General features: G+C 42.6%; 1 protein-coding gene across 2 annotated transcripts in view; it reads left to right on the top strand.

The window, feature by feature from the left end:
* The window catches only part of LOC104105736 (lysine histidine transporter-like 5), a 49,705-nt gene extending 33,838 nt beyond the window's left edge, over positions 1–15,867 (top strand). The window contains exon 8 of one of the 2 annotated variants that reach the window (XM_070192520.1): positions 15,620–15,867. In XM_070192520.1, coding sequence (XP_070048621.1) covers positions 15,620–15,718 — 99 coding nt within the window. In that variant the 3' untranslated portion in view covers positions 15,719–15,867. Of the gene's footprint in view, positions 1–14,911; positions 15,041–15,619 lie in introns of those variants that run through there. The other variant, XM_070192526.1, reaches the window with a different exon arrangement.
* Positions 15,868–16,631: the final 764 nt, after the last annotated feature.

Here is a 16,631-nt window from a genome sequence, read left to right on the forward strand (position 1 = left end):
ATATGAGCCTCCAAAATCAGATGACGGACAACAAAAATTCCTTCTTCGCGAACATGAGAGCCTCTTCGCGAACACAAAGAACAAAGTTCCAACAACAAAATCCTTCTTTGCGAATGCGAGAGGCTCCTCGCGAACGCGAAGCACAACACTAGAACCAACAACCAGCATCATCAAAACACCCAAACTTGGACTGGAACCACCCCGAATCAAACTAGAGGCCCCCGTGACCCCGTCCAATCGTACCAACCAGTCCCAATACATAACACAAACCTGCTCGAGACTTCCTGCTCGAGACCTCAAATCACATCAAACAACATCCGAACCACGAATCGCACCCCAATTTAAGTTTAATGAAACTATCACATTGAGAGAGGAGCATCGCCGTCAGTTTGAACGTCTCCAGCAGGGAAGTATGACTGTTACTCAGTATGAGACCCGTTTTGTGGATTTGGCTCGTCATGCTATTCTTCTGCTTCCCACCGAGAGAGAGGGTGAGGAGGTTTATTGACAGACTTGCTCAGCCTATCAGATTGCAGATGGCTAAGGAGAATGGGAGTGAGATTTCTTTTCAGGTGGCTGCTAATGTCGCCAGACGAGTCGAGATGGTTCTTGCCCAGGGAGGTCAAGGGCCTGACAAGAGACCTCGTCATTCCGGTGAGTTCAGCGATGCCTCATCTAGAGGCAGGGGTACTTTTGGTAGAGGTCATCCTCCCAGACCATTTCATTTAGCACTCCAGGCATCCCACGGTGCCTCATGTAGTCGTGGTCCACATATGCCTTATTCCAACTAGCTAGCCTACAGTGCACCACCAGCTCCTATTAGTGCACCTCCACTCCAGAGTTATCAGGGTGGTTACTCAGGTCGACAAGGTCAGTTTCAGGGGCAGCAGTCAGGCAGCCAGAGGTAGAGGCCAGACTGTTAGAGGTGGAGGTCAGGCCATTAGAGGTGGAGACCAGCCAGTTAGAGGCCGTCCCAGGGACGTAGTTAAGAGTGGTGGGGCCCAACCCCAGTGTAATGCTTTCCCAGACAGGCCTGAGGCTGGGTCATCTGACGCTGTTATCACAGGTACTATTTCAGTTTGCAGTAGAGATGCTTCAGTTCTATTTGATCTGGGATCTACTTACTCCTATGTGTGATCCTATTTTGCTTCATATTTGGTTGTGCCTCGTGATTCTTTGAGTGCTCTTTTGTGTGTGTCCACATCAGTGGGTGATGCTATTGTTGTAGATCGTGTTTATTGTTCGTGTGTGGTCATCATTGGGAGTTTTGAGAATCGTGTAAATCTTTTACTTCTCGATATGGTTGATTTTGATGTCATTTTAGGTATGGATTGGCTGTCACCTTATCATGCTATATTAGATTGTCACACCAAGATAGTGACCTTAGTCTTGCCGTGGTTGCCTCGATTAAAGTAGAGAGGGACTCTTGGCCATTTTATCAGCAGGGTTATCTCTTATGTGAAGGCTCGGCATGTGGTCGAGAAGGGGTGTCTAGCTTATTTGGCTTATGTCTGTGATTCTAGTGCGGAGGTTCCTTCCATGGATTCAATGCCGGTTGTTCATGAGTTTCCAGAGGTGTTTCCTGCAGACTTACCAGGAATGCCACCCGACATGGATATTGATTTCTGCATTGATTTGGCTCCGGGCACTCAACCCATTTCCATTCTGCCATACCGCATGGCCCCTCCAGAGTTGAAAGAATTGAAGGGACAGTTGCAAGATTTGTTTAATAAGGGCTTCATTAGTCCTAGTGTCTCGCCCTGGGGTGCACCTGTGTTGTTTGTAAAAAAGAAAGATGGATCGATGAGGATGTGTATAGATTATTGGCAGTTGAACAAAGTCACCATCAAGAACAAGTATCCATTGCCGAGGATTGCTGATTTATTTGATCAGCTTCAGGGTGCCAAGGTGTTTTCGAAGATTGATTTGAGATCTGGCTACCATCAGTTGAGGATTAGGGCATTCGATGTCCCTAAGATAGCTTTTCAGACTTGGTATCGGCATTATGAGTTTCTAGTGATGTCATTTGATTTGACAAATGCCCAGCAACATTCATGGATTTGATGAACCAGGTGTTCAAGCCCGACTTGGATTCCTTCGTGATTGTGTTTATTGATGATATCTTGATCTACTCCCACAGCCGAGAGGAGCATGAGCAGCACCTTCGGATCGTTCTTCAGGCTCTGAGAGACAGCCAGTTATATGCTAAGTTCTCAAAATGCGAGTTTTGGTTGAGTTCAGTTGCTTTCTTGGGTCACGTTGTATCAGCAGAGGGTATTCAGGTGGATCTTAAGAAGATTGAGGCAGTTCATAACTGGCCTAGACCCACATCAGCTACAGAGATCCGTAGTTTCTTGGGTTTGGCAGGCTACTACCGTCGATTCATAGAGAGGTTTTCATCTATAGCAGCCCCGTTGACCAGGTTGACCCAGAAGGGTACCCCGTTCAGATGGTCAGACGAGGGTGAAAAGAGCTTCCAGAAGCTCAAGACAACTTTGACTACGACATCGGTATTGGTGTTACCCTCAGGTTCAGGATCTTATACAGGATATTGTGATGCATCTCGTATTGGTTTGGGTGCGGTATTGATGCACGGTGGCAAGGTTATTACATATGCTTCATGGTAGCTAAAGGTTCACGAGAAGAATTACCATGTTCATGATCTAGAGCTAGCAGCCATTGTTCACACACTGAAGATTTGGAGGCACTATCTTTACGGCGTGCCATGTGAGGTATTCATAGATCATCGAAGCTTGCAGTATTTGTTCAAGCAGAAGGAGCTCAATTTGAGGTAGAGGAGGTGGTTGGATCTATTGAAAGACTATGATATCATCATATTGTATCATCCTGGGAAGGCCAATGTGGTGGCCGATGCTTTGAGTAGAAAGTCAGCTAGTATGGGTAGCCTTGCATATATTCTAATTGGTGAGAAACCGCTTGCATTGGATGTTCAAGCCCTGGCCAACCAGTTCATGAGGTTGGATGTTTCTGAGCCCAGCCGTGTTCTAGCTTGTATAGTTGCTCGGACTTCTTTGTTTGAGCGCATCAGAGATCGGCAGGATGACGACCCTCATTTACTTATCCTTAGAGACACAGTGTGTCACGGTGGTGCCAAGCAGGTTACTGTTGGAGATGATGGAGTTTTGAGGATACAGGGTCGTATTTGTGTGCCTAATGTGGATGGACTTCGTGAGTTGTTCTTGAGGAAGCCCACAGTTCCCGGTATTCTGTTCATCCGGGCGCTACCAAGATGTATCAGGACTTGCGGCAACATTATTGGTGGAGGCGAATGAAGAAAGATATAGTTGCGTATGTAGCTCGGTGTCTAAATTGCCAGCAGGTAAAGTGTGAGCATCAAAGACCTGGTGGTTTACTTCAGAAGTTTGAGATCCTTGAGTGGAAATGGGAGCGTATCACTATGGATTTCATTGTTGGACTCCCATGGACCCAGAGGAAGTTCGATGCCATTTGGGTCATTGTGGACAGGCTGACTATGTCAGCACATTTTATTCCTGTGGTAGTTACCTATTCCTCAGAGCGGTTGGCAGAGATTTACATCCGTGAGATCGTCCGTCTTCACGGTGTGCCCATGTCTATCATTTCTGATCGAGGTACACAGTTCACCTCGCACTTCTAGAGGGAAGTACATCATGAGTTGGGCACGCGGGTTGAGTTGAGCATAATGTTTCATCCTCAGATGGACAGACAGTCCGAGCGCACTATTCAGAAATTGGAGGATATGCTCCGCGCATGTGTCATAGACTTCGGAGGATTGTGGGATCAGTTCTTGCCCCTTGCAGATTTTGCCTACAATAACAGCTACCAGTCGAGCATTCAGATGGCTCCCTATGAGGCATTATATGGTAGGTAGTGCCGGTCGCCAGTTGGGTGGTTCGAGCCGGGTAGGCTCGGTTGTTGGGCACAGACTTAGTACAGGATGCCTTGGATAAGGTTAAGATTATTCAGGATCGACTTCACACAGCTCAGTCCAGGCAGAAGAGTTATACCGACTGCAGGGTTTGTGATGTTGCATTCATGGTCGGGGAGAGAGTGTTGCTTCGGGTATCACCCATGAAGGGTGTAAGGACGTTTGAAAAGAAGGGCAAGTTGAGCCCTAGGTATATCGGACCTTTTGAGATTCTGGAGAGAGTGGGAGAGGTGGCTTACAGGCTTGCGTTACCACTAGGGTTATCATCAGTTCATCCGGTATTCCATGTGTCCATGCTCTGGAAGTATCACAGCGATCCGTCCCATATGTTAGACTTCAGCTCTGTCTAGTTGGACAAGGATTTGACTTACGAGGAGGAGCTGGTGGCTATTCTAGCCCAGCAGGTTCGCCAGTTGAGATCAAAGAGTTACCCTTCAGTTCGAGTGCAGTGGAGAGGTCAGCCCGTCGAGACAGCTACTTGGGAGTCTGAGTCGGACATGCGGAGTAGATATCCACATCGTTTCACCAGCCCACGTACTTTTCTATGTTTGTTCGAGGACGAACAATTGTTTTAGAGGTGGAGAATGTGATGACCTGATAGGTCATCTAGTATTTTTAAACCTAATTTTGTGATTCAAAGCCTTAAAAAATCATTATTTAACCTTCCTCGATTTACGTGCGTAGTCCGGGCGTCCTTCCGGAAGGCTTTTATGTTAAAAACTGATAAGAATAAGAATTTTTGCCTAAAAACTTCACTTGAGTTGACTTCGGTCAATATTTTTGGTAAACGGGCCCGGATCCAATTTTTTACAGTCCTGGTGGGTCCGCATCAAAATATGGGATCTGAGCGTGTGTCCGGAATCGAATTCGGAGGTCCCTAGCTCGAGTTATGAATCTTTGATGAAAATTAAAAGTCTGAAAATCTAATGTCTTTAAGAATTGATTGATGTTTGGCATTGCTAGTACCGGGCCCATATTTTTTGTTTCGGAGCCCGGTACAGGTTCATTATTAAGACTTGTCAGTGAAATTTGGTGAGAAATAGAGTTTGTTTGACGTGATTCGGACGTCCAGTTGAGGAAATAGAAATTTTAAAGTGTTCTTGAGAATTTCATTTGATTTGGTGCTAAATCTGTAGTTCTAGGTATTATTTTGGCAATTTGATTGCGCGAGCAAGTTCATATGATGTTTTTAGACTTGTGTGCACTTTTGGTTTAGAGCCCCGAGGGCTCGGGTGAGTTTCAGATAGACTATGAAGTGAATTGAAAATAGAAATCATAGCTGGTGTGCTTCAGGTCTGTAAACTTCGCAATTGCGAGGGGATTTGTTCCGCGTAACTCTTCTGTCTGGACTGGGCTGTACGAAGTCTATCCTGGATCACCTTAAACTTCTCCAAGGCATCCAGAACCAAGTTCGTACCCAATAATCTGGCCTCGCCCGGCTCGAACCAACCCGCTGGGGACCGACACCGCCTACCATACAGAGCCTCATACGGTGCCATCTGAATTCTGGACTAATAACTTTTGTTGTAAGCAAACTCCGCAAATGGAAACGATTGGTCCCAGGTACCCCCAAAATCTATCACACAAGTGCGAAGCATATCCTCCAATATCTGAATAGTGCGCTTGGACTGTCCGTCCGTCTGAGGGTGAAATATTGTGCTCAGCTCCACTCTAGTACCCAACTCCTGCTGTACGGCTCTCCAAAATCGTGATGTAAACTGCGTACCCCGATAAGAGATAATAGATACCGGTATGCCATGAAGCCTGACGATCTCACGGATGTAGATTCGAGCTAGCTGCTCGGAAGAATAGGTAGTCATCACATGAATGAAATGAGCCGACTTGGTCAGCCTATCCATAATCACCCAAACTGCATCAAACCTCCGCTGAGTCCGTGGGAGTCCAACAACGAAATTCATAGTGATCCGTTCCTATTTCCACTCCGGAATCTCCAACCTCTGAAGCAACCCACCTGGCCGCTGATGCTCATACTTCACCTGCTGGCAATTTAGACATCGGGCCACATACTCTACTCTATCCTTCTTCATCCTCCTCCACCAGTAATGCTGTCTCAAGTCCTGATACATATTTGCGGCACCCGGATGAACATAGTACCGTGAATTGTGAGCCTCCTAGAGAATCAACTCACGCAAACCATCTACATTGGGCACATATAGCCTGCCCTGCATATTCAATGCACTATCATCTCCAATAGTGACCTCCTTAGCATCACTGTGCTGGACCGTGTCCTTAAGGACAAGAAGATGAGGGTCATCATACTGACGCTCCCTGATACGATCATAAATAGAAGACTGAGAGACCACATAAGCCAATACTCGACTCGGCTCAGAAATATCCAATCTCACAAATTGGCTAGCTAAGGCCTAAACATCCAACGCCATGGGCCTCTGCTGCTGGTAGATATGCTAAGCTCCCCAAACTCTCTGCCCGGTGACTCAAAGCATCGGCCACCACATTGGCCTTCCTAGGGTGGTACAATATGGTGATATGATAATCCTTAAGTAGCTCCAACCACCTCCTCTGATGCAAATTAAGATCCTTCTGCTTGAACAGATGCTGCAAACTCCAGTGATCGGTGTAAATCTCACAAGGAACATCGTACAAATAATGCCGTCAAATCTTCAAGACATGAACAATAGCTGCTAACTCAAGGTCATGGACAGGATAGTTCCTTTCGTGCACCTTCCATGATGCATCACAATATACAGTATAAGACCCCGAACCTATAAGCAATACCAATACTGGGGCTGTAGTCAAAATTGTCTTGAGCTTCTAAAAGCTCTCCTCACATTCCTCTGTCCACCTGAACGGAGCACCCTTCTGTGTCCGCCTGGTCATAGGTGCTGCAAAAGATGAGAAACCTTCTATAAATTGACGGTAATACCCAGCTAAACCAAGAAAACTCCGGATCTCTGTAGCTGAGGTCGGTCTGGGCCAACTCTGCACTGCTTCAATCTTCTTCGGATCCACGTGGAACCCATCACTCGTTACTATATGACCCAAGAATGCCACTGAGTCTAGCCAAAACTCACACTTTAAATTTTTTGCATATAACTTATTTTCTCTCAAGGTCAGAAGCACAGTCCTCAGGTGCTGCTCATGATCCTCCCGAGTCTGGGAGTACACCAGAATGTCATCAATAAACACAATGACGAACGAGTTAAGATAAGGCCGGAACACACTGTGCATCAAGTGCATAAAAGCTGTTGGGGCATTGGTCAGCCCAAAAGACATAACAAGAAACTCATAGTGACCATTTCTGGTCCTAAAAGCAGTCTTCGGGATATCTGGCTCCCGAATCTTCAACTGATGATAACCTGAACGCAAGTCAATCTTGGAAAACACTCTGGCACCCAGTAACTGATCAAATAGGTCATCAATACGAGGCAATGGATACTTGTTCTTCACTGTGACTTTGTTCAACTGGCAGTAATCAATACATATCCGCATAGAACCATCCTTCTTCTTCACAAATAAGACAGGAGCAGCCCAAGGTGACACACCGAGCCGAATGAAACCCTTATCAAGCAACACCTGTAACTGCTCCTTCAACTCCTTCAATTCAGGATGATCCATATGATATGGAGGAATAGAGATGGGCTCAGTGCCCGACAATAAATTAATGCCAAAATCCATATCTCTATCGGGCGGCAAGCCCAGAAGATCAGCTGGAAACACATCTGGAAAGTCCCTCACTATTGGAACTTACTCAACTGTAGGGGTATCAATACTGACATCTCTCACATAAGCTAGATACGCGTCACACCGCTTCCCAACCATTCGTTGAGCTTTAAGGAATGAAATAACTCTGCTGAGAGAGTATTCTAAGGTACCTCTCCACTCTAATCGCGGTAAACCTGGCATAGTCAGCGTCACGGTCTTAGCGTGACAATCAAGAATAGCATAATGGGGTTTCAACCAGTAGATGCCCAAAATAATATCAAAGTCCACCATGCTGAGCAATAATAAATCGGCTCTGGTCTCAAAACCACTAAGAGCAATCAACCACGACTAATACACGCGGTCCACAACAAGAGAATCTCCCACAGGAGTAGACACATAAACAGGGGAACTCAAAGAATCCCGAGATACGCCCAAATACGGGGCAAAATAAGAGGACACATAGGAATATGTAGAGCCTGGGTCAAATAATACCGACACATCTCTATGACTGACCGGGACAATACCTGTAATGATAGAATCAGAAGCGACTTCCTCTATACGAGCAGGAAGGGTATAATATCTGGCCTGGCCTCCCCCTCTAAGGGGACCTCAACCTCCCCGACCTCCACCTCAGGCTGGCTGAGCAGGTAGGGTGGCAGCTGGTGCTGGAATCATAGCCTGAGGACCTGGTGGAGCACGCTGTGGCTGAGAAGTCTATGGAGGTGCACCCCTCCTAAATCTGGGGCAATCCCTCACCATATGGCGAGTCTCGCCATACTAAAAATAAGCACTGGGAGGGCGTGGCTGTTGTGGTTGTCTCGGGCCATATCTGCTGGACTGGCCACTAGGAACACCCCGTGCAGGAGGCATACTAGATACTGCCGGTGCATAATAAGGCTCCTGGGCCTAGAAGGAGCTGGAACATTGCTGGCGGCTGGAAGAGCTGAATGAATGGGGTGACTTACATAACCCTTACCATGGCGAGCTGCTGGGGAACGAGCACCAGAATAATAATCAGTCTCTCGAGACTTCTTGGACTCTCTCTTCTCTCTGTCTTGGGCAAGCATGCCCTCCAATCTCCTGGCTATACTCACAACCTGCTGATAAGAAATATCCATCTCCAACTCTCTGGCCATACTAATCCGGATGTTGGGGTGGAGTCCCTCAATAAACCATCGAACCCTATCTCAAACTGTGGCAACCATGGCCAGTGCATGTTGGGCCAAATCACTTAAACAGACTGCATACTCTGACATGGACATAGATCCCTGGCGCAGCTGCTCAAACTTCGTGCACCATGAGTCCCTGAGGCTCTGAGGGACATACTCTCTCAAAAACATGTCCGGGAACTGAGTATATGTGAGTGAAGTTGCCTCATTCGGACTACTCAGCTCATAAGCACGCCACCACTGATAGGCTGCTACTCTAAGCTGGAATGTAGTTAAAGAAACCCCACTCGTCTCCGCTACGCCCATAGTACAAAGAATATGATGACACTCCTTCAGAAAACCCTGAGCATCATTTGTAGCCAATCCGCTGAAGGTAGGTGGGTGGTACTTCTTGAACCTCTCAAGTCTGAGCTGCTCCACCTCAGAAGCTGCTTCCCTAACCTCAGGCTGAGCTGGAGCTACCAGCTGCGTTGGTATAATCTCTGGAACCTAGTCGACTTGAACCAGCTGCTCTGGAGTATCAGCTCTGGGAGTCTGTGCTCCTCCTCCGGCCTAAGATGTGACAGGAGCAAGTGGAATCAATACAGCCTGAGCTAAGGTTCTGAACATACTCAGAAACTGGGCTAGAGTCTCCTAGAGGGCTGGTGCAGAAACAGGAACCTCAGGTGTCTACCCTCCAGATGGAGCTACTAGGGGCTCCTCTGTAGCAGCTTGTGCGGGTGCTCTGGCTGCACCACGTGGACGTCTTAGGCCTCAACCCCGACCTCAGCCTCTCGCGGCCCTAGCAGGGGGCGCGGGTGCCTGGTCATCTGATCCACATGTACGTGTCCTCACCATCTGTGAGAGAATAAAATACAGAAGTTTAGAATTTTTGAAGTCAACAATTTTCGCACGACAAGGAATCAAAGTAGTAAATTTTCCTAACAGTTCCATAGCCTCCCAAAGATAAGTACAGACGTCTCCGTACTGATCTGCGAGACTCTAATAAACCGGCTTGTGACTCACGACACCTATGAACCTAGAGCTCTGATACCAACTTGTCACGACCCAATTTTCCCTCCGTATGACGTCATGACGGCACCTAGTCTCTATGACTAGGTAAGCCTAACATTTGCAGAATAATGAAATGAAAACATAAATTTAACAACTAACTATAGCAATAACACCATAACTGAGCACCATGCCGCTTGGCATATACAATAACCGACTACTCCATATACTACACAACATTCTCAAAACCCGGAACATCGTGAATCACAAACTACAGAAGGAAGAATCTAGTGTCTCTATACATCAGAGTCTATAAAAAACAAATACAGAAGATAATGGACATGGGGAAGAGTAGAAGGGGACTCCGAGGTCTGCGGACACGGCAGATATACCTTGAAGTCTCCAAAGCTGTCCCGGCTCACTGATAGTGCGGTTGATAAGGAGCACCTGGATCTGCACAGGAAAAACATGTGCAGAAGAGTAGCATGAGTACACCACAATCGGTACCTAGTAAGTGCCAAGCCTAACATCGGTCGAGTAGTGATGAGGTCAGGTCAGGACCATACTAGTATAAATAATAATAAAGCAAGGCAAGAATGAAATATCACAGTAAAATAAAGATTGAAATTTAACAAGAAAGAATTCATAGAAGATAACAGCTCAGTACACAGAGATAACAGTAGGGGATCTCCCGAGATACAGTATCGTAGTCCCAAACATAAATGTGCAGGGGGAGCTTTCGGAATACCGTTCCGTAGTCCCAAAGTAAATATGCAGAACAAAGGGATCTCTTAGAATACCATTCCGTAGTCCCAAAGTAAATATGCAGTACATGGGGATCTCCCGAAATACCATTCCGTAGTTTCAAAGTAAATATGTAGTATATGGGGATCTCCCGGAATACCGTTCCGCAGTCCCAAAGTAAATATACAGCTCAACCAACGAAAATAATAGTTACCGCAAGAAAACTTACAATCGAGACTAAGTTCAAGTCAAGGAAAAAAAATAGGAATTTCACTAAACATGCTGTACAGAGTTCAGATAGGCAGTTAAGACACGTAGGCATGCTATTCTAAACTAAACAGGATAGTTACATATGCTAGTGTTGCTCAAATAAGGAGAAAATAGGTTATTACTCAGTGAAGAACGGAGTTTTACAACAAATAGCCCGTGTACGTACTCGTCACCTCACGTACACGGTGCTCACATATCAAAACAGTACCAAATCCTAAGGGGAGTTTCTCCTACATAAGGTTAGGCAAGTCACTTACCTCGAACCAAACTCAATCAATCGGTAACAATGCCTTTTCCACGAATATCCGACTCCGAATGGCCCAAATCTAGCCAAAAATAATTACATATCATAAATACAACTATAATAGACTAATCTAATTAATGAAATCAATATTTTAATAAAAATTCTGAAATACGTCCTAAAAAGTCGACCCGGGCTCACGTCTCGGAATTGGGTAAAGTCACAAAATACGAACACCCATTCACTCACAAGACTAACCATATAAAAATTACTCAAATACGACCACAAATCCCCTTTCAAAATTCGAAATCTTTGTTGAAGAAGTTCTTCCAAAGTTTTTCCAATTTCAACCCCAAAATCCGAAATTAAAGAGGAAATTAATGATAGATTAGTGGGATATAACCAAAATAGAGTTAAGAATCGTTACCCATTCGATATCTTTGAAAATCCCTCAAAACCTCGTCCAAATTCGAGCTCCCAACTCAATTTTTTGATAAAATGGCAAACCCCCCGTTTTGGAAACGATATAAGTCTGCCCAGTGATTCCTTAATCGTGATTGCAGAAATAGCCTCGCGATCGCGAAGAACAACTTTGCTGCCCCATAAATTAACTCTACGCGAACACATAAAACACCACGCGAACCCGCTGCTCTGGCTCTCAGACTCACGCGTTCGCGATGAGCAAAGCTCGTGGCCCAGCTTTAGCCTCCTTAACTCTACGCGAACGCGACCTTGGCTCTGCGTTCGCGAAGCACCACCTCACATCACTACACGTTTGCATGACCATGTCCGCGAACGCGAATAACAATTCCATTCTCTGCCCAACTAAGCCTACACGATCGCGGATCACCCCACGCGATCGCGTATAAGGAAACTAGAACTCAGACATCAGAAAACTTCAACAACCTCCTAAGTCCAAAAATCGCTCCGTTGGGCATCCGAAACTCACCCGAGTCCCCCCGGACCTCAATCAAAAATACCAACCAATCCTAAAACGCCATACGAACTTAGTCGAGCCCTCAAACCACATCAAACAACGCTAAAAATCAAGAACCACCCTCCAATTCAAACTTAAAGAACTTGAAACTTTAAATTACCACAACCAATGGCGAAACTTATCAAATCACGTCCGATTGACCTCAAATTTTTCACACAAGTCTCATTCAACATTACAGACATACTCCATCTTCTGAAATCGAAATTCGACCCCGATATCAAAATTTCTACTACCGGTCCAAATCTCCTTAAATTTGACTTTCGCCATTTCAAGCCTAAATGAGCTACAGACCTCCAAAACATAATCCGGGCACGCACCTAAGTCCAAAATACCTAACGGAGCTAACAGAACCGACAGAACTCCATTCGGGAGTCGTATTCACATAGCTCCGACTATGGTCCAAATCCTAAGGCTTAAACCTCCATTTAGGGAGTAAGTGTCCCAAAACACTCCAAACACCAAAATGAAACCTTCCAGCAAGTCACAATAGCAGAAATAGATATGAGAGAAGCAATAAATAGGGGAACGAGGCTATTACTCTCAAAACAATCGGCTGCGTCGTTACACACTCCTCTAGAAAACCATTGCACCCTCTGAAGCTAAACCACTGAAAGTAGGAGGGTCATGCTTCTTGAACCTTGCAAGTCTAAGATGTTCTTCCTCAGATGCTGCGACCCTAACCTTGGGCTGAACTAGGACCACAGACCGAGTCTCCATGACACCTGAAACCTGACCAATGTGGACTCGCTGCTCTGGAGTACGGGCGATGGGAGTCTGAGTCCCTTCCCCGATTTGTAAAGTAGGTGGCGTAACCGGAATCAACCCCACCTAGGCCAATGTACCATACATGCTCAATAACTGTGCTAAAGTCTCCTGAAGTGCGGGGGTAACAGCAGGTGCCTCCGGTACCTGTCCCCCAACCGGAGCTATTGGCGGCTCCTCGACTGCTGCTCTGGTAGGTGCCCTAGCTGCGGCACGAGCTCCTCTTTGGCCTCTACCTTTGCCTCTGCCTCGGCCCCTAGCGACACCTGCTCTGGGGTAGCGTCATTAGTAAATGCAGCTCGTGTCCTCACCATCTGTGAGAGAATAGAATGTTAAAAGCTCAAACTCCGAGATCAATAAACTCGCATGATAGGAACGAAAGTTTGAACTTGGTAAGTGTTCTTTATCCTAAATCGATTATATTTTATGATTCCATACTTATTTACATCATGAATCCGTGAATTTAATTGAAGAAAATGAGGTTTTTATAAAAATCTTCAAAAAATGCAAAACACGATTTCTTTTTTCTATTGTATTGTATCGTATTGTTTGGATGGTTGTTACCTATTGTATTATATCGTATTGTTACTTTGAATACAATTTTTTTATTGTTACTTAAATTTTATTGTATCATATCATTAAATCTATCGTTATGTAATGACAAAAAGTATCATTTATGAAATGACCAATTTGGTTGTGGTCGCGTTGTTTCCTTTTCTTTCTTTTTTTCTCTCATCTTGCTTTTCCATATTATTAAATAATCATATTTTATCCTTAATCATATCTATTTCATATAATAATTCTACCCCGTACATTACTTTTTCTTTATAATATTGCAAGTTTATTCTTCATATTATTGGTGCATGACATCATGAAAACGGTGAAAAATAATACAATCTACCAAGCATTGTATACATTAAAACGATACAGTACAATATTGTATGAAACGATACTTAACAACCATCCAAACAAGAACACAAAATGCAAAATACTAGTCTATTATTATGTTATTTTTATGACATATTGAATTCATTTTTGTGTTTATATATACATGCAGTTACTTAACAATTTCGTCAATAGCATAAATTATCAAGGGAGTTGAACATCCACAACCAGTTAATTATGGTCTTCGATCTCATACTCCAGCTGGAATAACATTTGATGTTTTCAACAGTTTAGGAACGATTGCATTTGCATTTGCTGGACATAGTGTTGCATTAGAAATTCAAGCAACCATACCTTCAACCCCAGAAAAACCATCTAAAGGGCCAATGTGGCGAGGTGTTACTGTTGCTTATGCAATTGTTGCATTTTGCTATTTAGCTGTTGCTGCATCTGAATTCTGGGCTTTTGGCAATCTAATTGGCTAATTGCTCTTGCAAATTTTATGGTATTTTTGCATGTTCTTGGAAGCTATCATGTGATGGTCTGAAACTGTATACTGTCTCCGTTTTAATTTAGATGATGTAGTTTGACCTGACACGTGAAAACGGTATTTGAAAATTAGAGTTGTGTTTGGACATGAATATAATTTTGGGTTGTTTATGAATTTTTGTGAGTAATCTGAGTGAAAATTTTGAAATACAGTTTTTTGGAGTTTTGTCAATTTTTCGAAAAATTCCAAAATTCATCTTCAAGTGAAAATTTTAAATTTTATGGCCAAACACTGATTTCGAAAAAAGTTAAAAAAAAATAATTCAAGAAAAAGTAAAATATTTTTAATGGCCAAACAGTCTCTTAGATGATTTAGTTTGACCTGGCACAAAGTTTAAGGAGAAAAAAAAAGGTCTAACTTTTGAAACATGTAGTCCTAATAGCTTATGGGACAAAAGCTTTGTGGGGCCATGATATTTGTGTGACTATAAAAGATTCTCATTAAGGGTAAAGTTGGTAAAATAAGAAAATAAAGTTCAATTATTTCTAAATATAAAAATGTGTCATTCTCGAGTCATCAAAGGAGCAATAGTTCCAACAAAGGGGATCAAAGGGGCATAAAAAAAAACAGTGTCATTCTTTTTAAAATAGACTAATAAGGAAAGCATGTTATTTAAATTGAAAAGTATATTATTATATATCTTGAATATTGGATCAAATGTTCATTACCATTTGTTTTTTTTAAATCTCAGGTTTTTGCAATGCCTGTTTTTGACATGATTGAGTGTTACTTGGTTAAAAAGCGTCATTTCACTCGTGGACGACCTCTTCCCCTTATTGTCCGAATTATTTACGTTGGTAAATAAAATTAATCTTTCAATACTTGTATGGAATTAATACTAACATAATAAAATGAACTAATTCTTGTTTGTATACCAATTGTTAAACAGTCGTGACGATGTTCGTTGGAATGTGCTTTCCTTTTTTGGGAGGCTGTTAGGCTTTTTTGGAGAATTGGCATTTTCATCCACATCATTTTTTGTACAATCTTTGTATATTCTATCTTTCTTTAGAATTTCGTATTAACCAATATATATATATATATATATATATATATATATATATATATATATATATATATGTGTGTGTATATTTGCAGCCAAAAACCTAAAAGGTGGAGCTTTCATTGGATCGCTTCTTGGGTAAGTTTGCTGAGATATATAAGGGTTGTTTTATATTTTATTCCGTGTCAGAAACTATTTATATTCGGTAATCGAAAAAGTATATAAAATTTATATAATTTTTGTATATAACATACAAAATGTGTATATATATACAAAACAATATATATTTTTTCGGTTATTATTTTGAGAACGCACTATATAATACACTATTATGTAAAGGAAACTTACACCATTTAACTGTATAATACTTACTTTTATTTCTTTGACTGTTTTCAGCTTGCAATTATTATTGGTGTGAGCATAACCGTCTTGGCGCCAATTGGAGGAGCACGCACCATTATCATCTCAGCAAAGAATTACATATTTTTCAATTAGATAGTTTTCTCATTTTCTGTCGCTAGCTAGGAATTTCTTTAGAATCATTTATTCTAGTGATTTTGTTTCACATCAAGCTAAGTCAGTTCAATCTCAATGTGTTTCTCATTTGTATCAGCATTAATTCTATACAGAAAGGGATTCCTCTCCTTTTTAGCTATTGATTACTCTATATTATTTGACCACTCACCAAACTATCGTCTAACTCTTCGCAAGAAAGGAAAAGTAGAAAGAAAAATGTTGATGTTCGTTATGTACATGGTGGCTCTAGGGTAAGGTCACTAAAGCTTCTGCTTTAGGCCCCTAGAGTCAAAAGCTCTCCCTAAACTTTTTCTATTAGTTATACTTATTTATATTAGTAAAATTTTTAAGTTAACAAAACATTAACATTTTGCATCAATACACTACATTGGTTTTAGTTATCAAAAATTTTATTAGTAGATATGAATATTTAAATAATTTAACTTGTAGTTTTAAAATATTGAACAATGTTATAGTGTGGAATACTTAAAAGAGAACTTAAAACCTAAAAGAAAATTTGTTAAGACCATACAATTTTTTTTTGATTATCTAAATTAATCGTGTCTATTTGTACAACCGTTGTCACATTACTAATGCTATTTCCTCACATCTTCTTAAGTTATGGTTTTAGGCCTCTGATTCCATTGAGCCGCCCTGTATATATAGTTATGTGATGACCCAAAATATCATCTTTAAATTTAATAATTAATTTTGTATTCTAAGACCTCGAAAAGTATAATTTATCATTCCTCGACTTGCGTGCGCAATCCTTATAATTTTTCGGAAAGTCTTTATGTCAAAAGTGGATTAAAATGTGAAATAGAGCTTTAAAACTCAACTGAGTTGACTTTTGTCAACATTTTGAGCAACCGAACTCAAATCAGTGTTTTGA

The sequence above is a fragment of the Nicotiana tomentosiformis genome, chromosome 1 (assembly GCF_000390325.3).
Source record: "Nicotiana tomentosiformis chromosome 1, ASM39032v3, whole genome shotgun sequence".
Classification (NCBI taxonomy): Eukaryota; Viridiplantae; Streptophyta; class Magnoliopsida; order Solanales; family Solanaceae; genus Nicotiana; species Nicotiana tomentosiformis.